This window comes from Numida meleagris, unplaced genomic scaffold, assembly GCF_002078875.1.
Source record: "Numida meleagris isolate 19003 breed g44 Domestic line unplaced genomic scaffold, NumMel1.0 unplaced_Scaffold333, whole genome shotgun sequence".
Lineage (NCBI taxonomy): Eukaryota > Metazoa > Chordata > Aves > Galliformes > Numididae > Numida > Numida meleagris.
In genome coordinates this window covers 17,872-35,327 of record NW_018364563.1, presented here as the reverse complement: position 1 = coordinate 35,327, position 17,456 = coordinate 17,872, and the positions used below count along the sequence as shown (strand labels likewise).

The window sequence follows — 17,456 nt, the reverse complement described above, 5'->3', positions numbered from 1 at the left end:
GGATGTGTAGCACTCAGTAAAACCTTAGTCCGTGAAAGTTCTTGTTCAGACTGTCTCAGTTTCAGTGTACTTGGAATGGAGAACAAATGGAGAAAGAGCAAGCAATATCTTGCCTAGAGAATAGGTGCTCTGAAGATCCAGCTGATTGCTGGAAAGGTAAGATGGGAGATAAAAGGACTATCTGAAAGTTCAATGCATGCAAAGTAAGCCACATTTAGATGGCATATCTTTCAAAGCACTACAGTGGAGGATAAAGCAAGCACTTCTAAATAATGGCTGCTTTTATTGTATTGGATGTTCCAGGTACATGACATTTAAAGAAAGGTAAATCAAGGCTAATAGTGCCTCTAAATGAAGCCAATTGCATAAAAGTTGTGAGCAAAGGGAAATGCTTCAGAGCCAGAATCATAGAATCAGTTAGGTTGGAAAAGACCTCTTGGTTCATCTAGTCCAACTGTCAGTCCATCACCACCTGACCATGCCCACAAATCATGTCACTCAGTGCCACATCTACAGGTTTCTTGAACACCTCCAGAGACGATGATCCCATCGCCTCCCCAGGCTGTGCTTTCCAATGTGTCTCCATTCTTTCAGAGAATAAATCTTTCCTAAAATCCAACCTGAACCTCCCCAGCACAACTTCAGGCTATCACCTCTCGTCTCATAGATTTGTTCTACATATATCAAATAGCCACCTTCAGTTTTGGTTCAGCTAACCTTCAAACAGGAATGTTCTACCTTCTCTCCATCCTGTCAAAAACTCATGTCTACTTCCATAGGATGCTGCAGCCTAGTTAGGGAATGATGCATACTGAAGTGAGCAGACTGGAGCCTCTGCAGGACGTAGTGCTGGCTGGCACCCTGCAACACACAGGGCAGTAGCCATGTCTTGTGCTGGAGCTGCCTGTCCCCTGCATCCTTAATGCACCTGCAGAGCCCTGGAGCCATATCCTTGCTGCACAGAGCAAACCAGCCTTCTGGACAGCAAAGATTCACATTGCCCCTCCACAGCTCTAGGGAGAGCCAGGAGGGTCCACACAGAGGGCCGTTATGTGAATCTGTGGTGTCCACCCACTCCTTCTTGCCATGTCTGTTGCACATTGGGTACAACCTTCCAGTGCCACAAGGGAAGAGAAGACAGTGCCCGTCATGGGCCTTGCCCCTGGCTTTGGGTATGAACTCAAAACCTCAAGCCCTGTGTGGAAGAAGGAGGAAGTGCCCCAGTTCAACCCCTCTGCTTCCAGACTCCCATGTAACAGGCAGCCTCTGTTGCTTGTGCTCTAACCTCTTGTGTCCTGGCATTGCTGCTTTGTCCCAGATCAGAATTATACTATTGCAAGACCAAAATTCAGTTTCTCCCAAGATAACCTTTGCAGTGTCTCCCTAAATTCCTCAGCATGAGCTGTCTTCCCCACTCTACCCATTCCACCCAGGCCCTCAGGAGCCAGGCCCCAGATGCTCTGTTAGATCCAATCCTGCTGCTCCCAGTCCCACACAGCTACTCTGGCTCCTAATTTCAGCAAAATGAAACTACAGACACGAGCTGCTCCTACCAAAATTCTACATGGTCAAGACTCAAAGCAGGAGTGGATAATGCATCCTGGAAAGTTGTTGCAGTAGCCCCAGCACAGGCACATGGAGATGTGACATCGAGGTGACCTGCTGGTGCTCCCATCTCTTTGAAACAGTCAAGTCTCTAACGGCAGGGTCTCTGCATCCTTCCAATGTCCACGTCTCCGTGCTGTCATGAGTGTGCTGCTGGGGCTACACTGCTTTACTAGAAGTGAATTTTCTCTCACTCCTCACTTTTTCTTTTTTTTTAAAGCTATATATATATTTGGTGTAATGCAAGAGTATATGCTTAACATGCCTTGCTATTATGTTAGATTTTTGTTCATGCATTTCTTAAGAGAAAAATATAGATGCACAAAGGTACAAACTTGTTTAGCAATTGCAGCTATGGGTCTTTTGGCTATGTTATATTTCAGACTCATAGCAAAATGTGTTGATTTCCAAATATTTCAGTCCTGTTCATGTGAATGCTATGCTGGTTATAGTTTCAGTGTGTTTTGCCAACTGACAGGATCTACAGGAAGGACACAAATATCAACAAAAGAGATAGGCTTATTTTACTGTCTATTTCAAGTTAATACAAAAACTAAAGCAGAGCCTATAGTGTATGGTTTTTATCTCTAGATCTGTGTCCATGACAGGGGACCAGCCCAAAAGGGGAAAGAAAGGAAAGGAAACAGAAAAAAACAGCAGCAATGATCAGAGGAGGAAAAAATATTACTTTGCTAATTATAATAATGAAATACAAGTCAATTGAGATTGAAGCTAATAAATCAAATAAATGAGGGGAGAGTTTCTGAAAACCCAAGTTCTTACTCAGATCTGCCAGGGCGCAAAAAAAAGAGAGCCCCTTGACTTCCCGGACAGTTTTATCTGTAGCGTGTACTGCTACAGATAATGTGACCAAGAAGCAGCGGCAAATTGAAAACTCCAGAATCATAGAGTTACAAAGGTTGGAAAAGACCTCCAGATCATCCAGTCCAGCCATCCACCTCCCACCAGTATTTTCTCACTAAACCATGTCCCTCAGTACATCTAAACACTCCTTGAACACCTCCAGGAATGGTGAGGTAAAGAAATCCCAGCAACTTACATAACCCCCCACAAATAAGTACGTTGTCTGTACCAAACGTTAAACAGGTGTATTTTAATCATGTCATTTACAGATTAGACTGTTAAAATAGATAAGATTTAATAAATATTTGAAGTATACAAAACACATTTTATCAATAAAATTGTTTGCTTATCATTAGAAAAGATTGACAAGAAAAATAGCTTTGTGGATATATATATTTTTTAAACAGATTTTGCAGAATAAGATATTTGCACAGATTCCACAGTACTTCTTTATTACTATCTAAAATAGCTTAACTTCCAGAAGTCCTTCAGTATTATTAGGAATGCTTTGGTTTGTACTGACTACAGTAGGTAATACAAATAACACAGACATTGTATTTTATTACTTAATGGAATAAACAATCTTAAGTCAAAAACAAATTCTCTTTCCAAACAAAGATAAATACAGCCTTACTCTTCTTGTTCTGAAGAACACAAAAACTGTACGAAAGCTCTACAAAATTCTCCATGATGACTTGTCTTGCTTGCTTCTATTTAGCTAGAAAAATTCTGAAATATATCCGCACCCTCAAGCCAGTTCTGAAAACAGGATAGTCCTTTGTCTCTGATCTGTTTTCTTCCTTTGTCAGTAATGACTTCTCCGGTTTGTTTCACAATCACCAGTTTAGGAATTGCTGTTATGTTGTATTTCTTCTTCAGATCACTGACAGAGAAAAGAAGACAAAGACATCCTTAGGGATCATTCTAGGAAAATGCCTAATTTCTTGTGAAAGGTACTCTGGTCAGTACACATGGGAGAGCAGAAGCAACGAGCACCCAGACTTTTCAGAGTTTGATGCATAGCACTGGGTAGTGTGGAGAGATGGAGAAGGCCCAACCAGAACCGGGCATTTACCTGGTGAAACTTAGCTAAGGGAGCTAGAAGAGATGAAGTAGACTTCCCGTAAATGCTCTTTACCACTGTCTGTAGCCTCCAGAGGAGTGAAAACTGAACCTCAGGGACTATAAAGAGGTCGATTATAGTGTGACGTACCATCCCACCCTGTTTTTATTAGCCAGAACCAGATGTCTCTTTTTACTGAGTAGGAGGAAATACCTTACTTAAATTAGCATTAGCTATTTACTCCAGTACAGAGATGTTCCAGAAAATCAAATGTGTAAAGGAGTTTTCTAAAACTGTCATTGGAGCACGGTGCATAATACTTTATGCAGAAAAAAAAATAGAAAAATGCCTTATATTCCTTCAGTGAAACAAGCTGAAGAAAAACTGGCAAGAAAGGCTACATATTACTAATAGTGGTCATTTCTTTTAGTCAGGATATGGAAAATCCAGACAGATTACAAATAACTACCTTACAGTCAATTGTTTCCTAGCAAAACAGTTAAACTACAGGTGAAAAAATTAGAAAGCCATACAACAGCAATGCTCCATGAAAGAAATCAGGATCTACCCAAACTGTTGGTGACCAAGTAACCCAAGAAAAATTAGAGAAGACTTCTGAAGGGAAGAAAGTCACAGAATTGTAGGGGCTGGAAGGGACCTCTATAGGTCATATAGTCCAACTCGCCTGCCAAAGCAGGCTCCAAAGACCAGATTGCACAGGTAGGTGTCCAGGCAGATCTTGAACATCTCCAGAGAAGACGACTCCACAAACTCTCCAGGCAGCCTGTTCCAGTGATCTGTCACCCTTCCTGTGAAGAAGTTCTTACGCACATTTGTGCAGAACTTCCTATGCTTCAGTTTGTGGCCATTTCCCCTTGTCCTATCACCATGCACCGCTGAAAAGACTTCAGCCTCATCCCTTTACCTCCCACACCTTAGATATTTTTAGACCAGATCCCCTCTCAGTCTTCTTTTCTCAAGGCTGAACAGATCCAGGTTGCTCAGCCTTTCCTCATAAGAGGGGTGCTCCAGGCCCTTTATCATCTTTGTGGCCCTTCACTGGACTCCTTCCAGGAGACCCATCTTCTTTGTACCGGGGAGCCCAGAACTGGACACAGTACTCCGGGGGGGGGCCTCTCTGGGCAGAGTAGAGGGGAAGGATCTCCTCCCTTGACATGCTATGATACTCTTTTTAATGCACCCCAGGATGCCATTGGCCTTCTTGGCCACCAGGGCACACTGCTGGCTCATGGCCAACATGCTATCCACCAGGACACTCAGTCCCTCTCTGCAGAACTCACCTCCAGCAGGTCATCCCCCAGCCTGTATTGGTGCATGTGATTATTCCTCCCTAGGTGCAAGGCTCTACACGTGCTTTTGTTAAACCTTATCTGATTCCTCTCCACCCAACTCTCCAGCCTGTCCAGGTCTCACTGAATGGAAGCACAGCCTTCTGGTGTATCAGCCATTCCTCCCAGCTTCGTATCATCAACAAACTTGCTGAGGGTGGACACTATCCCCTCATCAAAGTCACTGATGAAGATGCTGAACAACACCAGACCTAGCACCGACCTCTTGGGAACACTGCTAGATACAGTCCTCCAACCAGACTCTGCGCCACTGATCACAACCCTCTGAGCTTGGTCAGTCAGCCAGTTCTCAACCCACCTCACTGTCCATCCAACTATCTCACATTTCCTCAGCTTTGTTATAAGGATTTTGTGGGAGACAGTTATCAAATGCTTTGCTGAAATCAAGGTAGACTACATACACTGCTCTCCCCTCAGCCAGTGCTGACATCATAGAAGACTCCCAGGTTGGTTGAGCATGACCTCCCCCTGGTGAATCCATGCTGACCACTCCTGATAAGCTTCTTCTCTTCCAGTTGCCTGGAGATGGCACCCAGAATAAGCTTATCCTTGATTCCTTTCCAGGGATGGAGGTGAGGGTGACTGGCCTGTAGTTTCCCAGATTCTCCTTCTTGCCGTTTTTGAAGACTAGAGTGACACTGGCTGTCCTCCAGTCTTCAGGCACCTATCCCATTCTCTAAGACCTCTCAAAGATGATAGAGAGTGGTTCAGCAATAACCTCTCCCAGCTCCCTCAGCACACATGGATGCATCCCATCGGGGCCCACAGATTTAGGTACACTGATGTTGCCTAGATGCTCTCGGACCATCTCCTCCCTCACTAGAGGGAAGCCTTCCATTCCTCAGACTCTCTCACTTACCTCCAGGATCCAAGATTCCAAGGGGAAGTTTTTGCAGTGAAGACAGAAGCAAAGAAGGTGTTCAGTATCTCCACCTTCTTCGCATCCTCCATTACCAGAACATCCCCCTCATTTAGTAGGGGACTCACATTCTCCCTAGTCTGCCTTTTCCTGTTGACATACTTAAAAAAGCCTGTCTTATTATCCTTTCCTCTCCTTTGCCAGATTCAATTCCAGGTGGGCTTTAGCCTTCCTTGTCACATCAATGAAGGCCCTGACAACATTCCTATATTCCTCCCAAGTGGTCAGACCCTTTTCCCACATTTCATGGACCTCCTTCTTCATTTTGAGTTCATGCATGAACTCTTTGCCCATCCACACAGGTCTCCTGCCACCCTTCCTGGATTTCTTACTAACTTGGAAGTTTAAATGCTGACCAGCTCCCACAGACTCCCTTAGCTTCTAACACTCTAGCCCATGGGATAGCTCCAAGTAGGTCTTGGAAAAGATCAAAGTTGGCTCTCCTAAAGTCCAGAGTAGCAATCCTACTTTTTTGAGTTGCTTCTTCCACTCAAGATCTTGAACTCCACTATCTCATGATCGCTATATCCCAAGTTGCTCCCAACCTTCACTACCCTAACAAGCCATCCTTATTAGTAAGAACAAGGTCCAGTAACACCCCATCCCCTCATCGGCTCCTCCACCACCCACATCAGAAAGTTATCTTCAGCACACTGCAGGAACTGTCTGGACTGCACATGCCTGGCCATATTGCTTATCCAATAAACATCTGGATAATTGACATCCCACATAAGAAACAGCACCTGGGATTGCAAGGCTACTGCCAGCTGCCTGTAGAAGGCCTCATCAACTTCCTCCTCCTGATTGGGCTGGAGGGGGGCTATAATACACACCCACAACACTGTCACCCGTACTAGCCTGTCCCTTAATTCTCACCCACAAGCTCTCCACTGGTACATCAGTCACCCTCACTCAGGTGGAGTTTGATACATTCTAGCTGCTCTCACATAAAGAGCAACTCCACCACCCCACCTCGCCAGCCTGTCTTTTCTAAAAAGCACATAGCCATCCAAGACAACTCTGCAGCTGTGCCAGATGTCCCACCACATCTCCGTGATCGCAGTGAGATCGTGGCCTTGAGACTGCACACAGATCTCTAACTCTTCCTGTTTATTTCCCATGCTGCAGGCATTAGTATACAGACACTTTAGGGAAGCAGCAGGTGCAGGTATCCCTAAGGGGACGCTAGAAGATTTCAGGCAGGGAATTTGCTATGGTACCTCGTCTGAGGAGTCTTAAAAGATCCTACAGGATGATTCAGATTTTTCCCTGCAATCTCCTAGAACAACAACATCCCCAAACCCTTTTCCGTCCCATTGACCTCCATCCTCTTCCCCCATCAAATCTAGTTGAAATCTGTGAACTACTCGCTCCACCCTAGCAAACATCATTTTATCCCCTTCCTCCTTCATACCTAGCTTAAAGCCCTCTCAACAAGCCCTGCTAGCTCCTGGGCTAGGATCCGTTTTCCCCCTGGAGACAGGTGAGACCCATCCGCAGCCATCAGGCCAGGTGCCAAGTAAACCACCCCATGGTCAAAGAACCCGAAGTTCCTGTGGCAGCACCAGCCTTTCAGCCACTTATTCAAAGCCTGCATTTCCCTAGCCTGCTCCATATCCCTCAGCACCCCAGAAGGGAGAGAGGAAAACACCACTTGCACTCCCACTCCCTCAACCAACTGCCCTAAACTCCTGAAATCTCCTTTGATAGCTCACAGGCTTCCCCGAGCAACTTCATCACTGCCTTCCTGAACTATAAATAACTATCTCTTATGGAAAATAACCTTCCTGCACAGCCATTCATCAGAGTGGACAGAAATTGAGCACCTTTAGAAAAGCCAGATGATAGAGACACAGCAAGCAATACTGGAATAGACATCAGTCATGTGAATAACATCACTGTCAGAATGCTAAACAAATGTGCCTGAGCACCATCACTACAAGCAAGAACATCTGATGTGCAAGGCTCAAGTACCATATAATTATGATCAAGGCAATATTTGCAGGCATTGTTAAAAATAGAAGACATTAGCATATAGACATTCTCTGTTCTCATTGGAATGAGGGGAAACCTTTAAAATCCTACACAAAGTACAGGACCAGACAAAGCATTCCTGAAACACATATTTCCTTCTCATTTTTTTCCCCAAGAAAAACCATAAACAGGTAAAGGATGCTGCTTTCCTAAGTTGTTAGCAGCAAATTTTAGCAGAGGATCAATAATAAGGTCTAGCAACACTAGTTCAGACAACTCCGAAATAATAACAAGCTAGCAAGGATGCCCACAGGCTGTTTTGAAGTCTCCAAAAATGCCTAACACAATTTTAGCACAGGCAGAACTGTGGAAACTGAAGGTAATTTGCCATTGAGACTGGAAGTAACAGTTTGCTTTCCTATGGGAATGTGTACCCCAGTGTGAGAAACACTCAGAATCAAAGATTTCTAATCAAGTAAGATTGTGAGAACAGCAGTTTTTTCATTACTGCAATAATGGGCACACGCCGCCTACTAGCAAGGGAGAAACTGCACAACTAGACAGTTAAATCCACTCCATTATATACCCTGGGTCCAATGCAGCTAATATCTCTCCTGGCACTCATTGGTTAAACGTCTCAGACTCACAATCTTCCTGACACTGTTGCTATCATACATTCATATAATTTGTTATCAACCTATTGTTTTTAGGTATGTTTTGTGTGGAAAAACAAAGACTAATCCCCCACTTTGACTAACAAAAGAGCTTGGGACATGTGACCAAGGGGTAGTTATGTGGGTATAAAAGGTTGCAAGCACATACAATAAAGGGTCTTCGACCCGCACTAGCAACGGAGTCTGTGCCTCAATTGCCACAGTTTTGTACTCTTCCATGGAAATAGAAGGGCAATGTTTCCAAAAATTAGCACTTTCGTTCTGTCCTGTGCTAGGCTCTCCCCACCCTGCATATTTACCTTATCTTGTGCCTGTGCCAATTCCACCCAGGGCAGAATGCCCCAATCTCAACTTTACTCTGTTCAGCAGCTTTCTGTGTGTAAAACAGCTTATCCTATATTACATACAGAAGTACTGGAAATTACCACTGCAAAAACACAATCTACCTCTCACACCAGCACAGCATCTTGTTTATGCAGCCCTGGATAGAAGGTTAGTTGCATTAAACCAGACTGAAGCATGCACACAGATTCTGCTTACATTTGTGTGTAGGTGGTTATATGACTGGACCTGAAGAACGCTCAGGAACAGATCTGCAGATATTGCTTCTTCATCACCATGAATGTGTTAGAGGTGTTTACAAAAGCATTTTAAAACTTGCTAGATCACCTATGGGGATCTCAGATGCTGTAACTCATCTGTACAAAAAACATATGCACCATTAGATGAACTAACAATGACAATTTAATCACTAGCCATAAGCAGAAACATCACATGCCTCAAACAAAAACTCTGTTTTCTTGCAATACATTAAAGTGATAAGTAATGACATTTTTAAAGATCGGCTGAAAGAAGATATTCCCAGGTGAAGCCTAGAGGTATGTATTGTTTCTCACTGACAAGAAAAACGTAAAATCCAAATAGTCAAAGCAGAAGAGGAAGCTATTAAAAACAGAATAGCTAGGGAAGACTGGATGGGCAGCCTTCTTACAGTCAAAGAATCTTTTACCCAAATCCTTGAAACTGCTAGTCTTAGGCCATGCGAAGGGTGATAACACAAGAGGATAACCTTTTGTGTTGTTAACAACACAACAGCATTTTACCTGTTGCTGAGCTGTACTTACACAGTCAAGTCTTTGTGTTTGTTATGCCATCCTGACAGTGAGGAAGCTAGGGGTGGTTAAGAGCCTGGTAAAGGACACATCTGAGATGGTGTAGAGATTGGAAGGACCAACACAATGGAAAAGGCATTACAAAAGAGGTAGAAGGACCAGCATGACAGCAAGGTACTACAAGGGAAGGGAAGAAGACCACTCACCTGTATCAGAAGATTCTGGGTTTGCAGGGAAAGGCTTCACACCAAGAAGGAATGTCCAGAAAGAGACCCTTCCTCAGTGTCAGTCAGCCCTTAAATGAGGCCTAAGATGGGTGGAACCAGGCTCCACCCCCTTCTGGTCACACAGGTGAATTGCCTTCACCTGTGCTCCCAGGGCTGACTGGGTCTTTCCTCCAGGTGCTTAATCAGGGGTTCAGGCCATGACTCAGCAGTTCCCATACAGAAAGTGAATTCCAACTGACCAGAGGGATTTCCTGAAACACATGGCAGTCAGCAATAAAAGTTGGGAGAAAGAAGGAGGAAGGGGAGGATTTCATTGGTATTGTCATAGTTGTCTTCTCTTCATGTGTGATGAAGCCCTGCTTCTCTGCAAGTGGCTCAACATCTGCCTGCTGATAGGAAGTAGCTTATTCCTTATTACACATTGCTTGTGAATGCAGTTGTGCTTCATCTTTTAAACCATCTTTACTTCAACCCAGAAGTTCCCTCCTCTCAGATTAGTCCCTCTAGCCCACTGGGGAGGTGGAAAGCAGTTAACTGAACAAGCAGCTGGGTGGTGCTTAGCAGCTTACCAGGGTTAACTCGTAACATAAGTGAATAATTTTATATGACAATTTAAGATCTATACATAAGAGGGTTCTTAAGAGACACAACGTGAAAAAGTTAATATCATAACACAAACATATACAGTACACTCATACACTAGGTTAAAGTGATACTTAACAACCTTCCAGTTTTAACAGCTTTCACTTGGAAATACTTTTACCTGAAAATAATAGACATCTTGCTAAGCTGCTTCTAGTAGTATAAGTTGCAATCCACAGCTATTGCATTTTATTTTAGCAGTGAACTTTCTGCACTGTTAAGCATGAGTCACTTGATTATTTCAAAGATGCACATTGTAAGAATGGGATTCAATTTTAGTGTTCAGATTTGGGATCAGTCTGAACAGGTTACAACTCTTAATTAATCATAGATACTTTTCACCTGCCTTTTTCAGTTCCCTTGACACACTTCTAAAGATGCCAATCCACATTCAAATCTAAAGTTTCTAATATAAAATTTAAGCATACCCTTCTCCCCCCCCCCCCCCCCAGGAATCTTTTGGAATTATTTGGGATTCTAATTTTCACTGATAGGAGCCCATGTACTGAGTTTAATGCCTGTCTACCTGTCAGCTTGCAGAATGACTAGCACTACACAGACAGCTACTCAGAGAATATGAGATTTCATAGTTGGGTTTGGTGTAAACTCATCAGTTTCTTCACATGTCGTAAGGAACACAGCAGTCCCTATTTACTAACATTTGTTGTTTATATATTCCCTTCTACTTCTCTAGCTCTGTTATTCCCATTCTTCTATTGCTCCTTTCTTCTTAGAATGTCTTTGTCCCACCTCTGCAAGGATCAAAAGCCTGTGCCTGCAGCAGCAAAATCAACATTAAAGCTGCAAGCAGTCAAGGCACCAAGAGTAATATTTTCTGCTAGTCATGTCATAGGTCATCTATCGTGCTAAAAGTATACCTTTCGTCATCTCTGAGAAAACAGTCAGGACTGGCAGCACAGAAGAGTCCTGAGATCTTGCTATGAATTTACTTTTACTTCTCCGCAGGTATGTACAGTTTGCCCACTACCTTACAGGCTACTTCCAAATACAATAAAATTCAGCCCCACAAACTCTGTGCCTCCATGTGTGAAATGCTTTTTATCCAATTTCAAGTCAGCTTTCTTGTCCTATAAGAGACACTAGTCTAAGTTGCAGATCTTATACTATGAAATCACCAGCTAGAACACCAATTTCACTGCAGACGCTGAAAGCGTCCACAAGAGAGAAATCAATTTGAATGACTTACAGTGGAATTTTAAAAAGATTAATGAATTAATATACAAAAAAGGTTAATAAATTAATAAGCAAAGTGTTAAAATATGAATTTGTTACAAGTTAAATTTAAAATTGTGTTCTTACTTAGAACTGAAAGAAACGGCCAGAATTACAGCTGGACAAGATGGATGCACTTGTTAAATGTTTACAGTGATTCACAAATATCTCTGAAGCCACACTTCCAGCTAATTCAACCTTAGCTTCTTAAGCATTTTCAGGCAACCCTTTATTGTTGTAAGAAAGAAAAAGCTTCAAAATCATTGCCTTTTCCTATTCCTCCATACTTAATTCTTCCATAAGACACTGTGAACGCTGGTCTCACAGCTACCCCTGACTGCACTACAGGTATCTGAAGGTCACTACAGACTGACGCAGGAAAGCTGATTATATGCTGTGGAGGCAACCTGACTTGGGCAAGTCATGGCAGGGTTTGAAATAGAATGCTAATCCACTGAGTCTGAAGCTATAAGCACATTCCAGTGGCCTATGCCAGATGGCTTGCTGGATGAATTGACTTCAGGTATTACATTACCTTCAGGAAGTTGGCCCAAATTCTACTAGTGTTAGCATTTACTGAATATAATTACTGCCTGGGAATCATTTGGAGAGCTATGAAGTAGTATTTTTTTAAATCTGTTTTTGAGCCCATGGAAATTCTAATTAAAAAACAAAGACGTAGCATTAAGTGGTTTCTGACATCCAAGAATGATCCAAGGAAAGACAACATAATTCCTGGGTTCAGGCTGTTTATTCTTGAGGTTGTCAAAGTACGCAGACCAAGCAATGTTAGTAAGCCTGCACTGATTTGAATGAGTAGATAGGGTATAGTCAACTCTGCCTTCAGTAGCAGAAGGGTACAGGTCTACTGTAAAACTAATGCCAGAATTTACTGGAAGCACTGTAATTTGTTTTTGTTAGCTTAACTCTAAGTCTTCTTAATCTTTTAAATGTGAGCAGGATCACTAGATCATTAAAGGCATGCTAACTACTTGACTTTGATATCTGTAACAATTTCCACAATATGCTCATTATTTAAAGGGAAAAAAAATCCTTCACTGGTATTGAACTAATTATTTCCTGTCTTCACTGACTGAAGCATCGCTGTTCTTATAGGACAAGACATGGACCACTTGTACCTTTACTTTCTTTATTTAATAAATACTTATGAATACACAACTTTACAAGAATAAACTAACTTCACTGCTTTATCTAATCCAAAGCTAAAGAAACATTTTCAGTCTACAGAAATTTCAGAGCACTCTCCCCCATACCTTCTCTGTCCCTTTAATCTATAATTCTTGATAGGAACTAAATTATGTTTCTGAGTAGTCAAAATGCATATATATCTTTAACTTCTGTCATCATAACAGTCCTTGTTATTGTCCTTCACCCCATTCCTTAAACATGCTTATGTCTCCTCTCTTTGTTGTTCTGCTGAGCAAACTGCCTACAGTAATGCCCATTTAAAAACATATTACCACAGGAATTTTTTGTCCTTTGTTTATCAAGTGCATTTGTCAAGCTCACCTGCATATCTCAAATTGTTTATAGTTGTTGTGGTTTAACCCTGCAGGCAGCTCAGCACCATGCAGCCACTTGCTCACTCTCCCCAGGTAGGATGGAGCAGAGAATCAGAAAGGTAAACATACAGGAACTCATAGGTTGAGATAAAGATGGTTTCCTAGGTAAAGCAAAACAAGGAATTTATCTACTGCATCCCATCAGCAGGCAGGAGAACAGGGCTCATGACAGGTAACTGCTTCCTAGGAAGGCAAATGCCATTACTCTGAATGCCCCTGCCTTCTTACTTCACCCCAGCTTTTACTGCCAAGCTTGACACCACATGGTATGTGAAATCCATTTGGTCAGCCTGCGTCAGCACTCCTGGCTGTGTCCCCTTCCAGCTCCTTGTGCACTCTGCTGTCAGGGCATAAGTAGAAAAGTCCTTGACTCCACATAAGCACTGATGTGTAACAACTTAAAACATTGGTGTCCATGTTTTCATCAAAAATGCAAAGCACATCATCATGCAAAATTAAAATTAACTCTATCCCCAGCCAAAACCATGACAACAGTTTACTCTGCTCTCCCTTCAGTTCATCAGCAAGGAGTTTTGCTACTCCTTCACTATTCTTTCTTTCCAGAGCACTAACAAATTGGGCAACCCAGAACTATCTCCGTGCAGGAAAAGCACTGGACAGGGAGTCAGCAGCAGCCCTGCCCAGAGGGCAGGACAATGAAAGCAGCAGAGGGCTGATGGGGCTGAAATCCCGCAGGACTGGAGGCATGACCTGGAGCTGCCAAGACACCAGTCAGGGCTGCACAGTGGGCAGGCAGAGGTCGGGGAAAGCCTTTGTGCCGGAGAGGAGGATGCGAGTAGGCCCCAGTGGTACTCACTTCTTGTAGGGGTCATGGAAGGGCAGAGCCAGCCAGTCGCCGTGCATGGAGCGCATGTAGCCCATCATCTCCTCGGCGCTGTGGTCAGAGGAGATGAAGACGACCTCAAAGGGCACGGGCGGCTGGCTCTCCTCCAGCAGCTCCGTATAGAAGTCGCAGAGCACAGGGGTGAAATCACGACAGGGCGAGCACCAGCTGGCTGAGAAGTAGAGGCCCACCACCTTGTTCTGCAGGGCCTCCTCAGGGTCCACGCTGCGGCCATCCTTGCTGACCAGCAGCCGCCCGCTGAACACATCCACCATGCTGCCCCTTGGGGCACACAGCGGAGCAAGGAGCAGCACCGGGGCAGTGAACATGCACCCTCCACGGGCGGCACTGGGCTTGAGCAGTCAAGCCACCTGGAGAAGTGTCTCGGCACCCACCCTCCTCACCACCGACATCAGTAACACCAACACCCACTTCATCCCCTGCATCTCCGTTCTAGTTTTATACCCTCCCTGACTGACAGCAGAGCTGGCCAATGGCCTCGGCAGGAGGGTGTGGCTGCGCCCTGCCCCCCCCTGTTGAGGGGTGACAGACTCAACTGCGGCGGGCCGGGCGGCGGGGGGCAGTGTTTGTGCCCGCACGGCGCTGGGAGTGGTCCCCGAGAAGTGAAAGTGACCGTTCGCTCTCACCTGGGCGGATGTCGCGGCTCCATGAGCTTTAGAAAACTTCTAAAGTTTGATTAAAAGGACGTGGTGGTGCTGATAACCACACGTGGTACATTGTGTCATGTTCAGTAATCAGACCGCATCCTGTTGGAAGAGAATATATCTTAAACCAGAACTGCCTGAATACAAGCACTGCTATTTCTGCTGGATACTTTGAGCTCAAATTGTGGAGCGACCACCACAGAAAATATTTCACATTAAAACTGGCTTTTACAGTTGCTGGTCCTACTTTTTAAGCTGCAGAGCCTCAAAAATCAGTCGATTTTATTTTGCAAAAAGACAGAGTTGTGATCAATGTACATCATGATTGAAGTACCAAAAAGGAATACTAATCATAATAAGTGTGTAGTATCACACATTGCGACTAAGTCCTCAGTGAAGTGACGTCCAAATTCTACAGATGTCTCCTGACCATCTGCCATCAGCTGCAAGAACTGCAATATCAGAAGTCAAATGTTCAAATCTAATCTGTTATAAGAAGAAACTGAGGACAGGTCCCTGACCCCTTCCTTCTGAGGTCTCTTTTTCTCCACTTTAGTTGGTTTTTAGTTACTTACTCCCACCTTTTTTCTTGAGAGAAAGAAAGAAAGAATCACTTAAAAAAATGAACAGAAATAGCATAGCAGTATTATTTCTATGTATGTTTTTATAACTGATGGATCAGTTTGATTTGAGAGATGCATCCATGTCTGTCTTCACCTCTTTTTTTCTCTTATTGTAGGAGTCAAGTATAATACCATACCAATGCTAATCAAAAGACGGCTTGTTCTTGTGCAGAAGTCCATGCACCTTTAAAAAAGGCATAATCAAGAGCTTAGAATTATTATTCTTTTACAAATGATTTATGTATATGTAAATTAATCCTTAGGAATCAGGGCCTTTTTATTTATGATCCCACATCTGACTAATTTGTAATCACTGTTCTGATATTTCACTGAACAAAAAGAAATAAAAGTATTGCGTAGGCATTTGTAAAATGTTTTTGATTCAGGTACAACATTTATCCATTTTCATGGACGGCTGTTGATTTCAAATCCAAGTGTCTGTTTTCAAAATAAAAGTAGCATTTGAAACAAACTAATCCCCATATCTCTTATCAATCCTTTCTCCAAGTTTTGAATGTAGTTTTGTGCTGTTCCCCTTTAGACTTCCACTTGATATTCAAAGGAGAAGATGAAAGTAGCTGTGGAAATTTGTTGGCTTTTAAAATGACACAAAAGGTAGGTTTAGCTAAACTGACCCTTCAGCTAACCCTTTTGCTCTACTGTCTGCCTTTGTGAGACTACCTGTGAAAAAGGATGGAGTCAGGAGGGCCTTTGGAGACTGGGGAATCACAGGAAAACATAAAAATATTCCCATAATTCAGACTACCACAGGTTCATTGCTGATATTCCCACCAATATGTCCTACCAGTGAAAGCCTTTTTTTTTTTTTTTTTTTCTCAGTTAATTATGAACTGAAGCAATAACCCAAGGAACATGCAGCCTTCCAACACTGTACATTAGAAAGCTTGTTAGCCAGATACTGTACTATTCCATGAGGAAAGGTCATATTAAGGCTGTCTTCTGGGCCTCTGAGCAAAGCAGTTAACTACATCTCCACAGGGAGAAATCTAGGTGCACAAGGCTTGAGCTTGCAGTTGTCTGTATTGAAGCTGTTAACAAACTTAACAAGCATGAAAGGTAATTCAAGCTGATAGGAAACATAGCTATAAATAATACAGTGCTTTGCTTCTCCCTGTGTTTGTAATTTGATGAAAGCCTGTCTGCAAGCAAAACAACTATAATTTTTACTTCTGGTAGTTCTTGTAGCTGGTAAAAAGAATGATCTTGTATATGAGAAGAAAACTGTACTATCTTCCAAAGTCATTTTGGTTGGATGTATTTCCCTTTTCTGTAAGCATAAAAGCAATGGAAGCCAGGAGAAACGTTAAAGCTTGTGTGGAAGGCTTTATGGATAGAGCTGCACCCTGTCTGTACAGAAGGTAGGTATATGTGTGCGTGTTAGCATACAGAGAAAATTATTAGTTGATGTACTCCAGGTTATAAATCTTGATGATAGTTATAATAAATCTATTGAATATAATAGCTTCAGAGCATTAAAGAAAAAAATACTTTCCCCAAGAAGCTTAATGTGTTCATCACTGTCAGGACATCAAGATTCACTGAAAATGCAGCATATCACAGAAAGTTGTATCTTGCACCTACTTGTCCTTTGACCATAAAGAAGGTTCTCTGTGACACTAGTATGGACCAATATAAAAAGTCTCATTTTATGACCTATCCTAAGCAGGCTAGAACCTGTTTTGGCTAGAAATGTTTTCCAACAGTATTCTCATTAGAGGTGTTAAAACTACTGTGATTATTCCATTCCCTTGTCTCCTGATAATAATGGAGCTCTTTTTGCAGAACATGTGGTTTTTTCTCAAGGGAAGTGGCATTAGCTCTTAAGATGACACTATCAGAAAGGTTGTAAACAGTATTTATTCAGTAGTAGCCTCTGGAAAAACCCAGAGTAAAATAATTAAGATAAAAATTAAATTTCCCACCACAAAACATTGCATTTCTGATTTTGCTAAAAAAAAAAAAGGTTTTAAACACTGAATTTAATATAATATTCTAGTGTAACATTGTTTAGTTCTGTCTTTTAATCTGAAAGCAAGA

The 17,456-nt window shown here is 42.7% G+C and overlaps 1 protein-coding gene across 1 annotated transcript; it reads right to left on the bottom strand.

Annotated features, from left to right (window-relative positions):
• Positions 1-2,860: 2,860 nt before the first annotated feature.
• On the bottom strand, positions 2,861-14,539 carry NXNL2 (nucleoredoxin like 2). Its single transcript, XM_021383090.1, has 2 exons — positions 14,084-14,539; positions 2,861-3,352 (listed from the first exon to the last, which is right to left on the bottom strand). The coding sequence occupies exons 1-2, from the start codon at positions 14,437-14,439 to the stop codon at positions 3,184-3,186; spliced, it is 525 nt and encodes a 174-aa protein (XP_021238765.1). The 5' UTR covers positions 14,440-14,539; the 3' UTR covers positions 2,861-3,183.
• Positions 14,540-17,456: the final 2,917 nt, after the last annotated feature.